Raw genomic sequence first — 17,660 nt, forward strand, 5'->3', positions numbered from 1 at the left:
CCCCTTCTTTGACTCCTCTCCCAGGACCAATATAAGACCAGCCTCCACGACATAGCTGTTTCTAGCAAAGCATTTTTAGGAAGGCAGACAGAATTCAACAGCACACTCTGACAGGGGCAAATGTTGCTAGTGTTTTCTTCTGTGGGAATCCCAGCAAAGCTTCATGTCTCTTCCCTGCTCGTTAGGAAAGGACTTGGTGGCAATAATCGTCTGCACCCATTCCATCGCAACAAGTATTTACTGAGTACGTACTATGTGCCGGGCAGTGTTCTACGTCAGTGATCAGGATGAACAAAGATCTCTGCCTCGTGGAGCTTATATTCCACTGAGAAAGACAGACGATAAAGTGAAATAAATAAGTAAATAATACAGTATGGGGAAAAAGAAAATGAGCAGAGCAAGGGGATTGGAAATGCCAGGGTAAGTTTGGAGTACTGAAAAGGAAGGAGGTGAAAACAATTATCTCAATTTACTGAGCTTCCATATTCCAAACAGAAATGTAAAACATCTTTGAAATAATGGTACCTTCCCTGCATTAAAGTTCCCCCACCTCCAAGTTCAATTCCACTCGGACAGGATCAGCTGACCACCCCCCTTCAATCAGGGTAGGTCTCAAAGCTCTTCAACGCTACGAAAGTGCATATCTCTTGGGGCACCTGGGTGGCTCAGTCAGTTAAGCGTCTGCCTTCAGCTCAGGTCATGATCTTGCAGTTTGTGAGCTCAAGCCCTGCGTCGGGCTCTGTGCTGACAGCCTGGAGCCTGGAACCTGCTTCAGATTCTATGTCTCCCTCTCTCTCTCTGCCCCTCACCCACTCACACTCTGTCTCTGTCTCTGTCTCTCTCTCATAAATAAAGATTAAAAAAAATTTTTCTAAGTGCATATTTCTTTTTTGTTTTTTTACTTTTCTTTTAATGTTTTATTTATTTTTGAGACAGAGAGAGACGAGCATGAGCAGGGGAGGGGCAGAGAGAGAGGGAGACACAGAATCCAAAGCAGGCTCCAGGCTCCGAGCTATCAGCACAGAGCCTGTCGCGGGGCTCGAAGTCACGAACCGCGAGATCATGACCTGAGCCGAAGTCGGACGCTCAACCGATGGAGCCACCCAGGCGCCCTGAAAGTGCATATTTCTTAAGTCAGTTTCTTTGGGCGCGCCTGGGTGGCTCAGTTGATTCAGTGTGTGATTCTTGATCTCAGCTCAATCTCAGGGTCATGAGTTCAAGCCTCACTCTGGTCTCTGCTTTGGGCTCCCTGCTAGGCTCTCAACTGAGCCTGAAGCTTACTTCAAACAAAAAGTAAGCTTTTTGTTTCTCGGTATGTTTCCATACTGTTTCTCGGTATGTTTCCAACCTGCCCAAAGCAGCAGATAGGATAACAGGACGGTAAATGTGTACTGAATAAAAGACCAAGGAAACAGAGTTAGGATATCAATTGTATACTTTCCCTTAGTTGAAACCTCATGACCTAGCTCAATGTCCACTTCTTATTTTTTTAATTTTTTTAATGTTTATTTGATTTTGAGAGAGAAGGAGAGTAGGAGGAGAAGGGGCAGAGAGAGAGGGAGACACAGAATCCAAAGCAGGTTCCAGGCTCTGAGCCGTCAGCACAGAACCCGACATGGGGCTCGAACTCACAACTGGGAGATCCTGACCTGAGCCAAAGTTGGACGCTTAACCAACTGAACCACCCGGGTGCCCTATTGTCTGCTTCTTAACCATGTCATTACGAGGACCTGTATGTGCTACAAGTAAGTTGGTCATTTCATCGCCAAACCAAAGTCGCTGAGAGTCTGGCTGGATACTCAAGAAGGGAATGACTCACAAAACACTACGTACCCCTGCCATGCTTCTCATTAAGATTTGGCCTCTTTAAGACCCAAAGGCAAAGACGTGAGGGGAGTCGGATCCACTGGAGGGCACTGTGCAAGTCCCAGGACTTGCAGTGGGGTCCTCGGCCCAGGGATGTGGCTGGCAGAAAAGGTGTTGGGATCCTTTCTCTGAGTGCCGGGGAGCACTCTGGACTTGTAAAAAGTCAGAGAGAACTATAACTTGAAATGGCCCTTGCCAAACTTTTCACTTTACAGATAAGTAGATTGGGGCCCAGAAAGGTGAAGCCACTTGCCTTAGAACACCCATCCTGCTCAGAGACCTAGATTATCAAACTCCTAGCCCAGATCTCTTTTTCCCACAATAGGTTGTGGAAAGGATGTGAGGAGTGACTCAGAAGTGAATGAAACTATTGACAGGTGAATAAACAGAATGTTGTGCATACATTCAGAGGAATACTACTCAGCCTTAAAAAGGAACACAGTACTAACACGTGCTGCAGCATGGATGAACCTCAAAAACTTGCTGGGTGGGGGCACCTGGGTGGCTCAGTGGGTTAAGCGTCCAACTTTGGCTCAGGCCACGATCTCGCAGTTCGTGAGTTCGAGCCCCGCGTCGGGCTCTGTGCCGACCGCTCGGAGCCTGGAGCCTGCTTCGGATTCTGCGTCTCCCTCTCTCTCTCTGCCCCTCCCCTGTTCATGCTCTGTTTCTCTGTCTCTGTCTCTCTCGGTCTCTCTCCCTCTCTCACAAACGTTAAAAACAATTTTTAGAACATGCCGAGTGAAAGCAACCAGACACAAAAGGTCGCATATGGTATGATTCCGTGTAAATGAAGCATCTAGAATAGGTCAGTCCACAGAGACGTCCGGCAGATTTGTGGTGGTGGCTTGGGACAGGATGGGCACAGGGTGTTACTCTGGAGTAACAAAAGTGTTTTGGAACTAGATAAAGGCAGTATTTGCACAGCCCTCTGCATGCCACTGAGTCGATGGCTTTAAAGTGGTTAATTTTATATATGTGAATTTCACCTCGATCAAAGCAAACAGAAAGAGGTGGACAGGTAGGAGGAGCTGGTAGGTTACACACAAAATAGGTTACACACCCCCCCCCCCCCTCACGGGGGAAGGAGGAGCAGATCTGTTAGTGGGGGGGTGGTGATGGAGCCCTAATCGGGCTGGGGAGGGGAGGGGCACGTAGGAAGAAGGCAGAGAGGGTGGCCCCCAGACTGAGGGGGGTGTCCAGGTGACCGTGGTTGAACAGCCTCTGGTTCTGCGCCTGCGCTCTCGTCCTTTGCGGGAACCCCGGGCTACACCAAGTCATTTCCTTCCTGTCCCGGCTGAGCCACTGGTACCCCAGTATCTTCCTTGGCTGCACTGGCCTCAACAGCTGAGCGAGTTCAGAGTTGGGGCCCCCTCCCCAGCCCAACTCCCAAGAGGCCCCACTACTGTTCTCCCTGTGGCTCCCAGCTGCAATTCCGGAATAGGAAGAACCCTCCGTCTTCCAGCTGACCCCTGAGGGGCACGGAGAGAAGGACCAGCCGACCTGGCTCTGAGGGAGGGGAGGGAGGGGCGGGCTGCGAGGCTGGGGCCTCGGCTTCACGGGCAACTTTCCCTTCGATTAATTCCTCCCTGATCCTGGCTTCTGTCCTTAAAAGGACTGGCTCCGGGTTTCCCCGTGGAGGGTAGGTCCTTTCCCACTATGCAAAGACTATTTGGTGAGGATCAATGGAGTACCAGACCCTGGCATCTGAGGACGAGAATGGGGACCTCCCCCTGTCCTAGGAGGCTTGGGAACCAGACTCCATATATAGAGCTCAGAGACACTCCAGGCCTCTCCTGGGGTCCCGAGGCATACAGCACTGCCCGCCCCCTGCCCCAGGTCATGCGACAGAGACTAACAGGGATCTTACCTCTTAGGACATTCCAGAAGTTTCAATGAGAGGACACCCTAGCAGCCAGGCATGCCCTGTGTACCAGCCCCAGGCCCAGGTTCTCCTTTTCAAGCCTGACACCCTGTGAAAATGGTACCGGCACCATGCCGGTTTTGCAGATCAGGAAGCTAAGACTCAGAAAGCCCCCATCTCTCGTTCAAGGTCACGCGGCTGGTGGAGCCTGGCGAAGGTAGCCTACTACCACATACCCGATTACTCAGTCATGGTCTCCATAGTGTTCAACCCACTCCACCGTGACCTACAAATTCATGGATGCCTCCTGGGGGCCCAAGTTCACATTTGAGGGTCCAGATCAAGCAGCAGCCACCTCCTGGCCAGGCCCTTGGGCCCAGGGCCTCCATTCACCAGGGGCTCTGGGAGGTTTTGTAACCTAAGTCTGAATACAAACGTGGGGGGGGAGGGTTGGCACAACAAAAAGGCCCCATCAGTCTCTAGGTCTCAATGCCCCCCCATCAGTGCATGATTCCTGGGTGGTTTACACTCCTGTCTCAGTCCCCATCACTCCGGAAACCTCTTCCTTCCCTGCGTCCTCCATTGAGTCCCATTGTTCAGAGGTTCGCATCCAGCAGGCACATGTAGATACAAAGACCTCCAAGCAAGCTTCTACCTTGGGGAAGCCTCACAATCAAGGACGACAGACACTTCCAGAACATTTCTACACTTCATTGAAGAGAAGCTATCACTTCCATCAGCGCTCACACACAGAGCACCCAGAGGACCTGTCTTCACTCGTGGCACAGTCCCTGTGGGACAGAGGTTCCCAGAGCCTCTGCGGGAGATGGATCAGGGGACCCAGAGGGCTCTGCACCTGAGTTAGCCCCTGGGCTGCCAAGGACCTTTGGTGATCACAGGGCCTGGTTGGCTCTACGGAAGAGGAAACCGGCTCAGAGAGCTCCCCCTCGGCTTCTGAGAGGCCAATCGAGCCCTGCTCCACAAGACACCTTCTAGGCCAAGAAGATTTGAAGATGAGCCAATGGCGCAAGGCCCCGCTCATGGCCCCTAGGTGGGTTTCTGCTTGGCCTTTGCCCTGGGCTCCAGGACTCTGGCCTTGAGGGCCCAGGTTCAGAGGACCCAGCTGGGCTTGGAGGGAAGGGAGGTTGGTGCTTCCTAGGACGCCTAGAAGCACCTGGACAGGGATGCATTTCGGTTCTCAGGTCAATCAGGGAGGGAAGAGGTAAACAGCGCTCCCCTGGGTCTGTCTGGTTCATCCAGCATCCAGAGCTCAGCAGGGCCAGAGGGCTCCCGGCCGCTGCTGCAAAGTTCCAGCCTCACCGGTTTACGAGGACCGAGGATCAGTGAGAGCGAACTCGCGGGCATGAGCCTGCAAGCGGAGACTCCGTGATGGACGCGGGTGCCTGAACCTCCCCCGTGTTGGGGGCCCGGAAGCTTCCTCAGGTCGGACGCTGTTCAGCCCCCAAGCGATCTTAGGCGCCTCCTCCTCGATCGGGCTGCCTCCCTTCCGGGGTGGGGGCTTGGGGGTCGACCCCTGCCACAACCAATGGGCCCAGAGGCGCTGGGGCTGCCTGGGAAGCAAAGGTCCCAAACGAGAGCCACCGCGCGCGCGCGGTCCAAGGCAGCCACTTCAAGCCCGGCAGTGTGGGCCGCGCTGGGGCACCCTGAGGGCGGGGCGGGCCTGCGGAGGCCGGGGGTGCGCGTCCCGCGGGGACCAGGCCACCCGTCTGCGCCTACCCATTTTGCCCACGCGAGATCCGGGGGCGCCGGGGCACGGTTCTGAGGACCCCAAATAAAGACGCAGCCTCCAAACCCAGCGCCCGGCTGGGCCGTGTGGTTAACTGCGCCACGTTCAGGGGTTGCAAACTGGGAGCCCTCAGGCCAACGTGGCCCACATGCTTGTCTGTGGGGCCCTCGGCGTGTGGTCAAAGGGTACTCGAAGTCCCCCGGGAGGAGAGCGCCCCAGTTCCCCTCGGCTGCCACCGCCACCTGGGGATGTCGGGCAGCGGGACTACGCAGGTGTTTCCCTGGGAATCCTGTACTGATAGGGGACATTGAGACCTAGAAGCGGCATGCCAGGCAGCGGGCATTCCAGTTTGCGACTCCTTTCCGAAAACACGGCACGGGGTGTGGACTGCACCACTGGGTCAGGGCTACGGCAGCTGTGTGGGCACGAAGCACAGTGACTGTCGGCGCTGCCGGGCGCCCTCAGACAGGGACCGCTCAGCTCACCTGCTCTGGCCCTTCCTCCGCCCACGCCCCGCGCCCACCCCAGCCAGCTAATTATCGAAGGCTTTGCCATCACCAGCCGCCCAGATGGGGGCATCAGGGACAGATGGGTCCAGGCACAAAGAGGGAGCATTGGGAGCGTCACCCAAGAGAGCGGGGGCGTGTGGGGGGGGGCGGGGGTGGGGGGAGTGGGGTCGGGAGCTGCGAGGGTTTCCCAGGCATCGGCTAAGAGAGTCTGGGGCCTTAATGCGGGGGGGAGGTGGGGGGGGGCGAAGCGGATGGGTGAGATGAGCTCGGAAACGTGGGCTCTGGAGCCCGGCAGAGTCCCAACTTTGCCGCCTGCATTCACTGGCTACGCTCCTGAGCGATTCACACCCTCCCTGAGCCTCAGTCTCCTCACCTGTGAAATGCAGTAATAACACCATCGCCGAAGGGCTACGGTGAGAATTCAATGAATTCATAACACACTACAGCTCTCAGCGCGGTGCTCTGTACCAAAGAACCTGTGATACCCGTTGGCGTCTCCTCTTCCAGCCTCCTCTGCCTGTCTTAGTGTCCTCAACTCCCCAGAGACGCCTGGCGCAGCCTCCTTGCTCCCAGATAGGCCACATGTGCTCCTCAATGCAGAGGCCCCTCCTCCCATGAACCTGGGACCGACCTCGAGGTCCTGTTGCAATGAGGTGGTCCCTAAGAGAGAGATGGGGATTAGGGATGAGAGCTCTGGGGAATCCTTAGAGATCTGGCCCCCCATGTCCCAGCCCCCTTAGGTCTCCATCTCTGTCCTGCCGGCGAGGGGGGGGGGGAGACCCCTGGCTCTGACAGGGAGCAGGGAGGTTAGCCCCAGGATCTAGCCCATGGGCTGCCTGCAGCCTCCAAACCAAGGAGAAGTATGCCAACCTTCGCTGTTCCAAAGGTCCTTCTCCCTAGCCAGGGTGGGATTCAATGAAGCAACCATTTATCCTAAGAACCGTCAGGCCGGGGGACGGTCTGTCACCAGCCAGGGGTCTTGAGACCCTTGGTGTAGGGCCCCTGTCAAAGATCCCTCCCCACTCCGAATCCCTACTAGTACTGGGAGCCACTGGGAAACAGAAAGTGGTCCAAAGTCTGTACTAAAAGAGGGACTTACGATGAGAGGGGGGCGGGTATAGAGGATCCTTTGTTTTAGATGAACTTCTGGGGGGGGGCACAAGGTGTTCACGTAATGGAAGGAGTTCAGGCGGTCCATTCTGCCTCAAAGGGAAGCAGACAGACAATTCTTCCGCACTTAGAGCGTCTAAGGGGCTTTAAAATCCAATGCGCTGGCCCCAGAGCATCTGGCCTTCATTGGTTCCAGTCTGGGAATGAAAGGAGAGGTCCTACATGCTGGGCTGTCCCCCGCCCCCGGACTGCCATGGGTGTCCCCGGTGCTTAGGTCTTCCTATAGCCATCTTTATTGGACGTGGCACCTTGGGTCTCAGCAACACCTTTCCAGACCTAGACGAACATTAGTCTGAGGGAATGCTTTGTCCCTCAGCTTGCTGTCCCAAGAATGTAGAGCTTCAACTCTCTGGGTGCCCCCAGACAGACAGCCAGCAGCACCCAAGGAATTTTGGCAAGCCTTCCAACAGTATGTCCAGGGAATCATCGTTTCTGTGACTCCTGCCCAGTAGAGTGAGGAGGGAGGACAGGGCCCTGGAGCATAGAGACCTTGGAGGGGACTCTGTCCCTTAAGTTGAGCTCTTGTGGGCGACTGGGGATTATCTCAGAGACCTTGGGGTCTGGAGACAGAAGTCCCTGGCTCTGCGGCTGAGAGCTGGGAAACCAGGGGCCATGTGGAGGGTGGGGAAGCTGAGCTGTGGTTCAACGCAGGAGGGAACCTCTGGTCTAATGCTGCCAGAGAGGAGACCGGCTGGGACAGAGCCCAGCGACCGGGCCAGGCCAGGACTGTTACTCTACCTCCTTCTCCCTTCCCCTCTCTCACTGGGGGGGGAGGGGGGTTCTCCCCAATGAAGGGTCCTTGGAAGTCTGAGGGTTTTCATAATATCTTCTCCAGTGTTACTCGGAAGCCCAGGCCCCATCCGGAGTACCCCCCCCCCAGGTCCCCGCCAGTCCAGGGCCACCCTCCCTCCAGGAGTCACCTGCCCTGGGCAGCAATATCCACTCTAGTTCACCTGTGTGCGCCTCTGCAGTGTCTGAGGATGCTTCTCTCTCACACGTGGTGACCGTGGAGACCGGGATCCCTGATGGGGCACGCAGTTTAGGCGGGGTGACTCCAGGAAGGGCAGGGATCCAACCCCTCCTTCCTGGGGGGCCCAGGGCTAGCCCTGGCTGGGTGAACTTGGGTCTGGGAGGGGAGGGGAAGAGACTTGATTTATTTCCTTTCCTATTACGTGCCTCTCTACATCCACCACGTACACCAGGCACAGGCACGGGTACCCTCCAAGGCTTAGGGTTGGTGAAGGAAGCCGCTGCTGCAACCCAGCCCCCACCCAGCCCCAGTGGCGCTGGGTTCTCAGGTCCCCACCATCAGAGTCCCAGCCAATCCTCTCCCCACCCCCCGCGACCCCCGCTGGAGCCAGACCCAGTTTTGAATTCTTAACAAATTTCATTTCAAACGGGATTTGGAAATAAAAGCTACTAGAACCAGCCCTACTCTCTTCCTGGATTCTCGTGGGGGGGCCCAGGAACCCTGTCCCCCTCTTTCTTTCTCCCCAGCTGCTCTGCCTCCTCTCAGGCTTCGGTGAAAAGCAGAGCCGAAAGGAGTCCTCCTGCACGGGACCCCTAGCCGCCTGCGGTTCAGGCCAGCAGCTCCATGCACCTGCTGGGCACCAAAAGCACCTGTCCCCAAGCTGGGGGATGGACCCACCCTAGTCCTGGGCAGGGAGAGTCGGCATGGGTCGGGATCAGGGACCTCAAAAAATGAGCCTACAACCGGGGAAACCTTCTCCACCCCCAGGTGTCCCAGGTACAGGGACCTTCCGCCAAAGGCCACCAAAGACGTTGTAGGCAAGAGGGCCCCGGGCCAGGGAACCCACTGCGTCCGCACCAGCCGCTGCTCTCCTGGGGGCGCGTTCTCCCTGAAGCCCGCAGGCTGAGACACTGCAAAGTGGTCTATCCTCCTTGACCAGGAAGGCTGAAGCTTTTTCTTTTTTACCCAGAATCTCTTTATTTATTTATTTTTTTACCCAAGACCTAAGTTTGTATCGCAACTTTGGGTTGTGAGGATCCCAGTGGCCACAAGAAGACAGAGGTGGCCCTGGGGGGGAAGAGCATGGAGGCCAAAGCGCGCTGGTCAGAGTCTCACTCCAGGCTGGCCGTTCCCAGCACCTAACACTTTGCAGTTCAAGGCCGGCGTGGGCGCCTGGGTGGGGTCGTGCACAGCGCGAGGAAGGGCGAGAAGGGTTAGCGGATCCCGCGCCCCGCGCTCCCGCGGCGCTCTGTCCGGACCCGGGGCCCCAAGTGGCCGGTCTGCAGCTGAAGCCCAAGGAGTCCCCCCTCCCCCAGAGGGATGGGGGGTGGGCGACTGCCTCTGAGCCGAAAGAAAAAAAAATCCTGGTAGGACGGGAGGCCTGAGCGCCGGGACCCCAGCCAGCCCAAGGCAGGCCCTTGCCCCGGAGGCCCCAAATTCCGCGCAAGGAGAGACATGTTCACTTTCAACGAACTCAATCCTCAACCGCAGGGAAAAGAAAAAAAAAAAGTTCCGGATCAGGCGTCGGAAAATCAAATTAACAAGAGACGTGTGAGAAACACCCTGTTGGTGGGGGTGGGGGTTGGCGCGGGGAGAATAGTCCAACGACCCCTTAATCTTTCTCCAGGGTGGAACCCACGAAATGGTTCCCAAATCCGGCTCCGAGGGCTAGCGCCCTGCACCTCCCCCCACCCACGCGGCTCGCAAACAGCCGACGGACTTGTCACTTTTATTTAAAATCTCAACACTCGATCATTTATTTCGTTTTTGCAACCAAACAAGTAATAAATATTATTTAGCACTTTTTTTTTCTTTTTACAAAAATAAAACAGATGATACACTCTCTGCAGGACCGCGAGCGGAGGAGAGATGTTACGCGGCAGACGCTGTAAAGCCCGGTACCGCAACGCGCGGGAGGCGCCCAGGCAGTTCTCGGAGGCCGCGAGAAGCACGTGGGAGAGTTTGTCATTCGTGTTAAACGTGGCAAAAAGAAACCGACATAGAGGAGGCCAGGCTCAGACTCCGGTGGGGCTGGCAGTCACGTGAGCAAACAGCTTCGCAGCAGCACTGGCCTCATTACTGATAATATATTTACACACCCGAGAAAGAAAAACCTCAAAAGCCAACAGAACTCCCAGGTAACTCCAACCACATTCACAGCAACAGCCTTTGAGTTCCGTCAAACCCTCGGGTATCAGAATGACTGCCCCCAGTCGGGCAATAAACCAAATCACTTAGTGCTTACAGACGGAAAGAATGGGGAGGCAGGGAGGGAGAGTCTATCCGAAAATAACTAAAAAAAAACAAAAACAAAAACAAAAACCGCCCCCAAAGTCGACAGTTTGAGATTATTCCAATCCACAAGTGGTTCTAGTCTGACTTTCTAGAAGGCCTGCTTGTATTGTTGAATGCGGAACATAGATTTATTTAAAAAAAAAAAACAACAACACCACACCCTCAAAAGCAATAGGGGCGACAGGCAGGAACCGCAGTAGTTCTCAGACAGTTGTGGGTTTACCCACATTGGACGAGACTGTCAACGCTTCTGGTACCGGGTGCCGATTTTCAGCTAGCTCGTAGCCCCTGGCTCAGGGCCAGAGACGACCCTTGAAGGCGAGGCCTGACGGCCGCTCCTGGAATACAGCTTCTCTCAAGTCTCCTACCCGCCAAGAAAGGAGGAAGGAGAGAAGTCCCCAACGCGGTCCTCCCTCCTCCTCCTCCTCCCCCATGTAACGAAGGGCTGCCAGGGCCGAGCGCGCGGCCCGCATCCTAGAAGAAACCACCAATTTAAGAATCACTTTTTTTGGAAGTGGGAGGGGGGAGGGGGGTGTCGAGGGAGGGGTGCACACAGCAGTGCCTTCTTTTACAATATGGTTTCTTTCGGAGCAGCGCTGTTTAAAGCCAGAGAGGGCTGCACCCAGAGCGCACGGCCCTGTCACTCCCCACTGTCCGGTGCGCGCCCCCCAGTTGCTTCGGTTCCCCAGTGCTGACGTCCTCATCATTGCGCCCCACCCCCACCCCCAGCCCAACGTCCTGTGATCTTGGGAACTGAGCTCCCGGGCCCCAGTGCCGGCCAGGCCTCGCTTCCCCGCAGCCCCCGGGTCCCTCCGTTCGCCAGAACGCGCCGGCGGCCGGCAGCTCACTTGGCGTCGGAGGTGAGGCGCGGCAGGCTGCCGGCGCCCATGGCCGACACGTGGTGGTGCGGCGGCGGCACCTGGCACATGCTGCAGGGGCAGGGCATGCCGCCCCAGTGCTGGAAGCCGCCGCCGCCCCCGCTGCCGCCGCCCCCGCCCGCCAGCGGGGCCGCCGCCGCCGCCGCGGACGGAGACTTGAGCAGGCCGTGCGGGGGCCGAATGGAGCCGACCGACGACAACCCGGAGCCGGGCAGGGAGGCGCTGGACACCGCGGCGGCGGCGGCGGCGGCGGCAGCGGCGGCGGCCGCGGGAGGCAGGATGGGGTGGTGAACCGCGGGGTGGTGCGCGGCGTGCGCGGCGGCCGCGGGGTGCGCCGTGGCGGCGGGCAGGGGCGCCGAGTGCGCCAGGCCGCCGCAGGCCGACGGGTGGAAGCCCGCGTGGTGGCCGCCGTAGATCTCGCTCACCAGTCGCTTCATCTCCTCCAGGGAGTTGGTGAGCATGAGGATGTAGTTGCGCGCCAGCAGCAGCGTGGCGATCTTGGAGAGCTTGCGCACCGACGGGCCGTGCGCGTACGGCATGACCTCGCGCAGCCCGTCCATGGCGATGTTGAGGTCGTGCATGCGCTTGCGCTCGCGGCTGTTGATCTTGAGGCGTAGCTGCTGCAGCTCGGGCTCCGTCATCTGCTTCTTGTCCTTCTTGGTGGACGACGCGGCCGCCGACGATGCGGACGACGAAGTGCTGGACGAGGCTGACTTGAAGCCGCCGCCGCCGCCGCCGCCCAGCTTGTCCCCGGGGTGCGCGCCCGCCGCGCCCATGGCGCCGCGCAGCTCTGCGCTCAGCTCCGGAGGGCCGTCGCTCGGCGTGGACGAGGACACCGTGCCCCCCGTGAAGCCGCTGCCGCCACTGCCTTTGCTCCGGGCCGGCAGAAAAAGGTCATCGGGCTCTGGTGACGACGGGCGACTGGACACCAGGCTGGCGTCCGAGTCCATGGCCCCGAGGGATAGTCGCAGCTCTCGCGGGGTCCTCCCTCCCTCCCTCGGCCCTCGGAGCTTTGCGCACGCCTCCTGCGGAGAGGAGAAGAAACAGAAGAGAGAGATCTAGATCGAGGTCGAGGCACTCAGAAAAAGAGAGAGAGAGAGAGAGAGAGAGAGAGAGAAGCTGCTCCCGCCTGCACCGCAGCGTGCGGTCCAGGTGCGGGTGGCCGGTCGTTTTGTGTCCACCTCGCTTCCTTCTAGCGGCAGGCAGGTGCGCACGAAGTAACCTCTCTCTTTCTCTCCCCACTTCCTCAGCTCTCATCCACAGGTTGTTTTATTCCAGGGAGCATTGGAGCCCCTCAGAGAGGGTGGCCTTCTGGATGCCTTCAATTAGGAATCGGGAGGCCGAATCCCCAGGGCTGGAATGGCAAGTGAGGGTTTTTCTTTGGGAGGACGGTGATCTAAATAGAGAAGTATTTATTTGGTTTCTCAAATGCATCGACCTTATCTCCATCGACACCGAGCAACAAACACACAGGCACCCGGCGCCCGCGAGCCTAGATAACGTGCGTCGCGTCCGGGGACCGCGGGGAGCTTGCCAGCCGAGCGGGACTTGGGCAGAAGGAGCTGTGGTCGCTTCGACTTCTGGCTTTTGGGGGAAGGGGGTGCTGCGGTGAGTGTGGGGAGGGTCAGAGCGGCGAAGCCACTCAGGAGAACCGGCGGGCAGGGGCGGGATCGGGGCCCTCTCTAACCGAGCTTCCTGGGTCGCTTGCGAGTTGAGGGGCGTCTGTCCCTGGGATACAGCCTGGGGCTGCTGGGGGGGGGGGGGCGGGGACACTTACTGTGGATGCACTTAGAGGAGCTCCTTCCCAAAAGCCGCAGTGGAGAACTGGGCTCCGGGCGGTGATGTCGCGTTGGTCTATAATAAGCATCCGCACCTTTCGGGGCTCCGCCGGTTTTTTATAGCCCGGTGGCGGCGGCGACTGCGGCGGCGGTGGCCCAGGCGGGGGCGGGGAACAATGTGCGGGTCCTGGAGGGGCCGCCGCGCCAATGAGCTGGGCCCGCCCGGGGGGCTGGGAAGCTGATGTCATCCGGGCTAATTCCGCTCAATGAAACTCGCCGGGCCTGCACACGCCTCCTCCCCGCGCACAGCCAATGGGCGTCGGCGGCCGGGAGATTCTTGGGGAGGGACTGGAGGAGGAACCCGAGGAGGGGGTGTGCGAGGCGAGCAGGAGGAGGAGGAGGGGTGGGGAGGGCTTGCCGGGGAAGTACCGAGGGCAGAATGCAGTTGAGATAGAGAGGGAGCGTTGTCAAATTTCTATAAAAATACGGTGACCACAGAGTCAGGCTGGAGGATGGCGTGGGCTGGGGGTTCTGCCGACGAACTAACCTGATACCCAAAGCGATGGGATCTTTCGGGATGCGCACGAATAACCCTGGCGATTCAGGCGCTGGGGCTGGAGTCTCCTCCTTTGCTTTTCATCTCCCTCTCTCTCTGGGTTCTCGTTGCCCGCCCCCCCCCCCCCATCTCAAGCGTTTCATCAACACGGGGGCATTTGGAACCCCAAGGGTAAACGACAACCAGGCACAAGTTAAGCACGCTTCTCCGCGGGCGGCTGGTAGCGCCCCCAGCTGGGGGCAGGGCCTCGCGAGGCAGAGGGCAGGGAAGGACCTGGAGCACCTGCTCCAGAATGGCGTTTTGAAAGAAATCTCAACTCTTCGTAAAGTCGGGAATGGCGTGGACACAGGGAGGAGGTGTTTCCGCACAGTAACCGCGCTAACAGAAGGGCAGAGTCTAGCGCCCAAAGTGCCGCGCCCGCCCTCCGTGTCTTAGCTCTGGAACCAATGGTGGTTCTCCACAAAATGGGAAAACGAGGTAGGAGGGAAACGCTGGTTTGTCTGAAAAAAAAAAAAAGAAGAAAAAGAAAAAGGAAAGAAAAAAAAGAGAGAGAGAAAAAGGTCGAAGGCCTGGGCAAAGACTTCTCCAGGCTTTGGGCCAGACAGTGAGATCCAACTCCTTGCGGCTGCATTCAGACCCCTTTCACCAATCGCAGCTTGGCTGCTAAGCCCGGAAACGCTTGCCCATCAGGGATGAAACCTGGTCTTAGAGAAGCAGAAGCAGCTAGCTGAGGTGGTTTAGCGGCACTGACCCGCTCATCCATTTTACAGATGGGAAAATCCGGAGACCCTGTCTACAGCAAGCCCACAGACAACACTGCTAAGTCTTTACCGCGCAGATAACCGGCGTGGGCGGTTCCTGAGCAGTAGTGGCGGCCGTGTGTCTCTAACCTCTTCCCTAAGCTGGATTCCTTCCATCTGTACATTTCCAGCACGGAAGGTTGGTTCTGCAGACCGCGGACGCTAGCCGTCAATACCGCGCACACACATACACAAACACACCCCGGCCCTCCCTCCCAGGGAGTGTTATGGCCTCTGTTTATGTGGTTGTTTAGGAACTTTTAATTTGCACGCACGGCTTGAAAAACAAAGTCCTTCGCCTTCGCGTTGGGAAGGCACGAAATAAACGAATACAAAAATAAACCCACGGGATGGCTCCCAGTTTCTGGGTAAGACTCTGATAGAAACCTCGCGGGCTCTCGCCTTCGCCCCAATCTTGTGCTTTCTGGAGCATTATTTTTCAACCCGTGTGTTTCCCAGCTGGCTCTGCAGCCATCCGTTAAATATGTATTTAAAACATGAAGAACTGAAGCGTGGAGATATGTCGTCCAACGGTTGCGGAGGATGACCCATAACCGTTGAATTAGGAGAATCTGTCGCATGGTCGAACGCTGCGAGGGGGGGGGCGAGGGGGGAGCAGAAAGAGCTAGAGTATTTAGAGGATCGTTCCTTTGGGCCTCCCTGGCCGCAGGCAGTGAGGACATTCGTGGGAATGTGAGCTGCGGGCCACCAGCCGGGGTGTGGACTTGTGCGCACGCCAGTGTATCTAATAAACACCGGCAGGCGCACTGTGCGCCCGCCTGGGTTGCAGACGCTGAGGTTAGTCCAGACGGCGGCGGCGGCACGTGTCCTGGAGCCCCGGTTCCTTCTTTTGTTGCTTGTCACCGGCCACTGTCCGCGCCAGAGTGCGCGCCCTGGGGTTCTTTTCGCGCTTGCTCTAGTTGAGGGGTCCGTTCTGGCACCATGCGTACTTAGAAACAGGGAAGGCAGAGTCCAGAGGTAGGAGAGCTGGCTTATTGGCCAGGTTCCCGCGTGAACGCCCATACGGACGCTCCAGGCCCCAGCCCCGGGCAGTGGTGGCTGTTCTGGGCAGCGCAGCGGCACCTCGCGGTCCTGACTCCCGACGCCCGGAGCTTGGGCTGGCAGCCCTAGGCTGAGGACCCTTTCTCCCGGCAGCATCCCCCCAACATTCCGTGGTTGCCAGAAAGTCGCTCAGGAGGTAGGGGCCCCGTGTGGCCCCCTGCGCTACTTTAGTCCAGGGCAAAACGGTCGCCGGACCCATCTCTCTGGGTCTCCGAGTCCATCTACCCGCTCCGTGAAGAATACAAAACGGGAGCCCGGCCCCTGGCGCCTGCCCTCGTGCGTCCGGACGCCCCCTGGCATTTGCTCTGCTCTTGAGCCGGGCGCCCGGCGTGCACGGCCTGGGTGCGTCCTGGGCCACGCCGCAGCCCCTTTCCGGGAAATTGAGTGCTCACTTTGCCGAAGCTAATCGGCCCGGCTCCGTGAGTCCCTGGCTGGCCCGGGCGTCCAGAAGCTGTCGGCCTCCTCCGTCAAAACGGAAGACGTGTTTTTCCCTCTCCTTTGTGCTTCCCTCCCACAAAAGGCCGGGTGAGCGTCGCGGCCGGCCTTTGCTCAGTCGCCGGGCGGCCCGGGAGGAGTTTGTGCCAAATCCGCCGGGGCGGGCTCGCGCGGGGCTCTAAGGGCTCAGACCTCCCACTGCTTGCCGGGTCCCTCCCGGGCCATTCTTTCGCGGTCTCGCCTTTCCCTTCAAAAGTTCCTGCACACTTTCAGGCAGCGGCTCGGCCAGACTGCCAAGGACAGCAGCGGCCTTGCTTGGGGTTGAGCCGGGACCGATGGGAGGAGGCGAGGCTGCGGGCACCGGAAAAGAAAGCAAATTTTAAAAAGCCGTTGGGCCATCGCTCCAGGCCCGGAAACCAGGAGGGATGAGGAATGGTGGCGTTTGGCGACGATGGGGGGGGGGGGGGGGGACGCTGAGACCCCCTCAGGAGAACTCTGCAGACAAATGGCCTCTGTCTTCCTTGTAAAACTCAGACCCCGGAGCCGTCCACGGTATCCCTGTCCGGGGACCCAGCGCCGAGCACCGGGCAGGACACGTGGAAGGTGCTTGCTAAATACTTCTGAATGCACACGCCTGCAGAGGTGCACACGGGCTGGTGTGAGACACGATTCGTAAAATACATGTAACGTTCTGTGTACAGGGCAGACCATGAGGTCTGTAATCTGGACTGTTGGAATATGGGAACCTTTAGAATGAATGACAAGGGCAGTGACTCCCATCTAATGGCCACCTCAAGGCGAGTTAAGTTGGGCCAGACGCTTAGTGGGCCTTGACAGGCTTCATCTCATTTAATCTCTCGCTGATCCTGGGAGGGTCGTGTACTTACTTTGCTCACTCCCATTTTACAGACTGGGAAAACTGACCCTGGAGGGCGGTATGGCCATTTGGTCAAGGTCCTGGGAGCAGAGAAGCAGGTCCAGGCAGAGAGCGTGAGGGCGGGCATCCGAGACATCTTGAATTGTCTGTTTTCAGTCTCAGATTCTCATCCCTAAAATGGGTTTCTAGAAGCTACTTGACCTCAAAAGGTATGTCTGCTGCGAGATTTGGAGGAACGAGGGAAAGTCAAATGATACCCTCCCTTGGAAGTTTCTCTATTTTGTTAATACTCATGTTATGGGAGCCCTGAGTCGCTGAGAATATGGAGGAACTCCGCCCAGTCAGAAGAGGCTCAGCCTGGGTAGAATCTGGAAGGAATGCCCAGGGGCTTGGGAGAAGGGGTGCTGGGAAAGCCAAAGGGAAATGACAAACCAAAAATCCCCCCAGAGAACCCCCCAAACTAATAATAGCCCCTTCTCCCTAGAGAGCTCCACCCTTTGAATCACCCACCTCCACTGAGGTAGCAATGGCTGCCATCTGCCCCTAAGGATCAGCGACATTGAAGTCAACCCAGTGTCCCAAGTTCACCGTGGAACAAAGTTGAGGTAGGACGGAGGGGCGACCAGGAACTAACTTCATAGCTCCCATTTGTTTATCTCACCCAACTTGTGCAAGGGGCCCTTCGGTGTTTAGAAGGAGGCCCGCTGTTCCCATTTTACAGATGAAGATATTGAAGGCTAGAGATCAAGGCAGGGTCTGGGTTCCACCTCTAACCCACTGGATCCCAAGTCCCAGGGGCCTTGATGCGTCAGTCCTGGGTTTCCATTTGCTCCCTCTCCTCTTTCCTGAGACTCTA

The 17,660-nt window shown here is 57.7% G+C and overlaps 1 protein-coding gene across 1 annotated transcript; it reads right to left on the bottom strand.

Annotated features, from left to right (window-relative positions):
- Nucleotides 1–9,214: 9,214 nt before the first annotated feature.
- On the bottom strand, nt 9,215–13,304 carry OLIG2 (oligodendrocyte transcription factor 2). Its single transcript, XM_027041698.2, has 2 exons — nt 13,074–13,304; nt 9,215–12,321 (listed from the first exon to the last, which is right to left on the bottom strand). Exons 1-2 carry the CDS (start codon nt 13,161–13,163, stop codon nt 11,263–11,265), a joined length of 1,149 nt encoding a protein of 382 aa, XP_026897499.2. The 5' UTR covers nt 13,164–13,304; the 3' UTR covers nt 9,215–11,262.
- Nucleotides 13,305–17,660: the final 4,356 nt, after the last annotated feature.

This window comes from Acinonyx jubatus, chromosome C2 (assembly GCF_027475565.1).
Source record: "Acinonyx jubatus isolate Ajub_Pintada_27869175 chromosome C2, VMU_Ajub_asm_v1.0, whole genome shotgun sequence".
NCBI lineage: Eukaryota > Metazoa > Chordata > Mammalia > Carnivora > Felidae > Acinonyx > Acinonyx jubatus.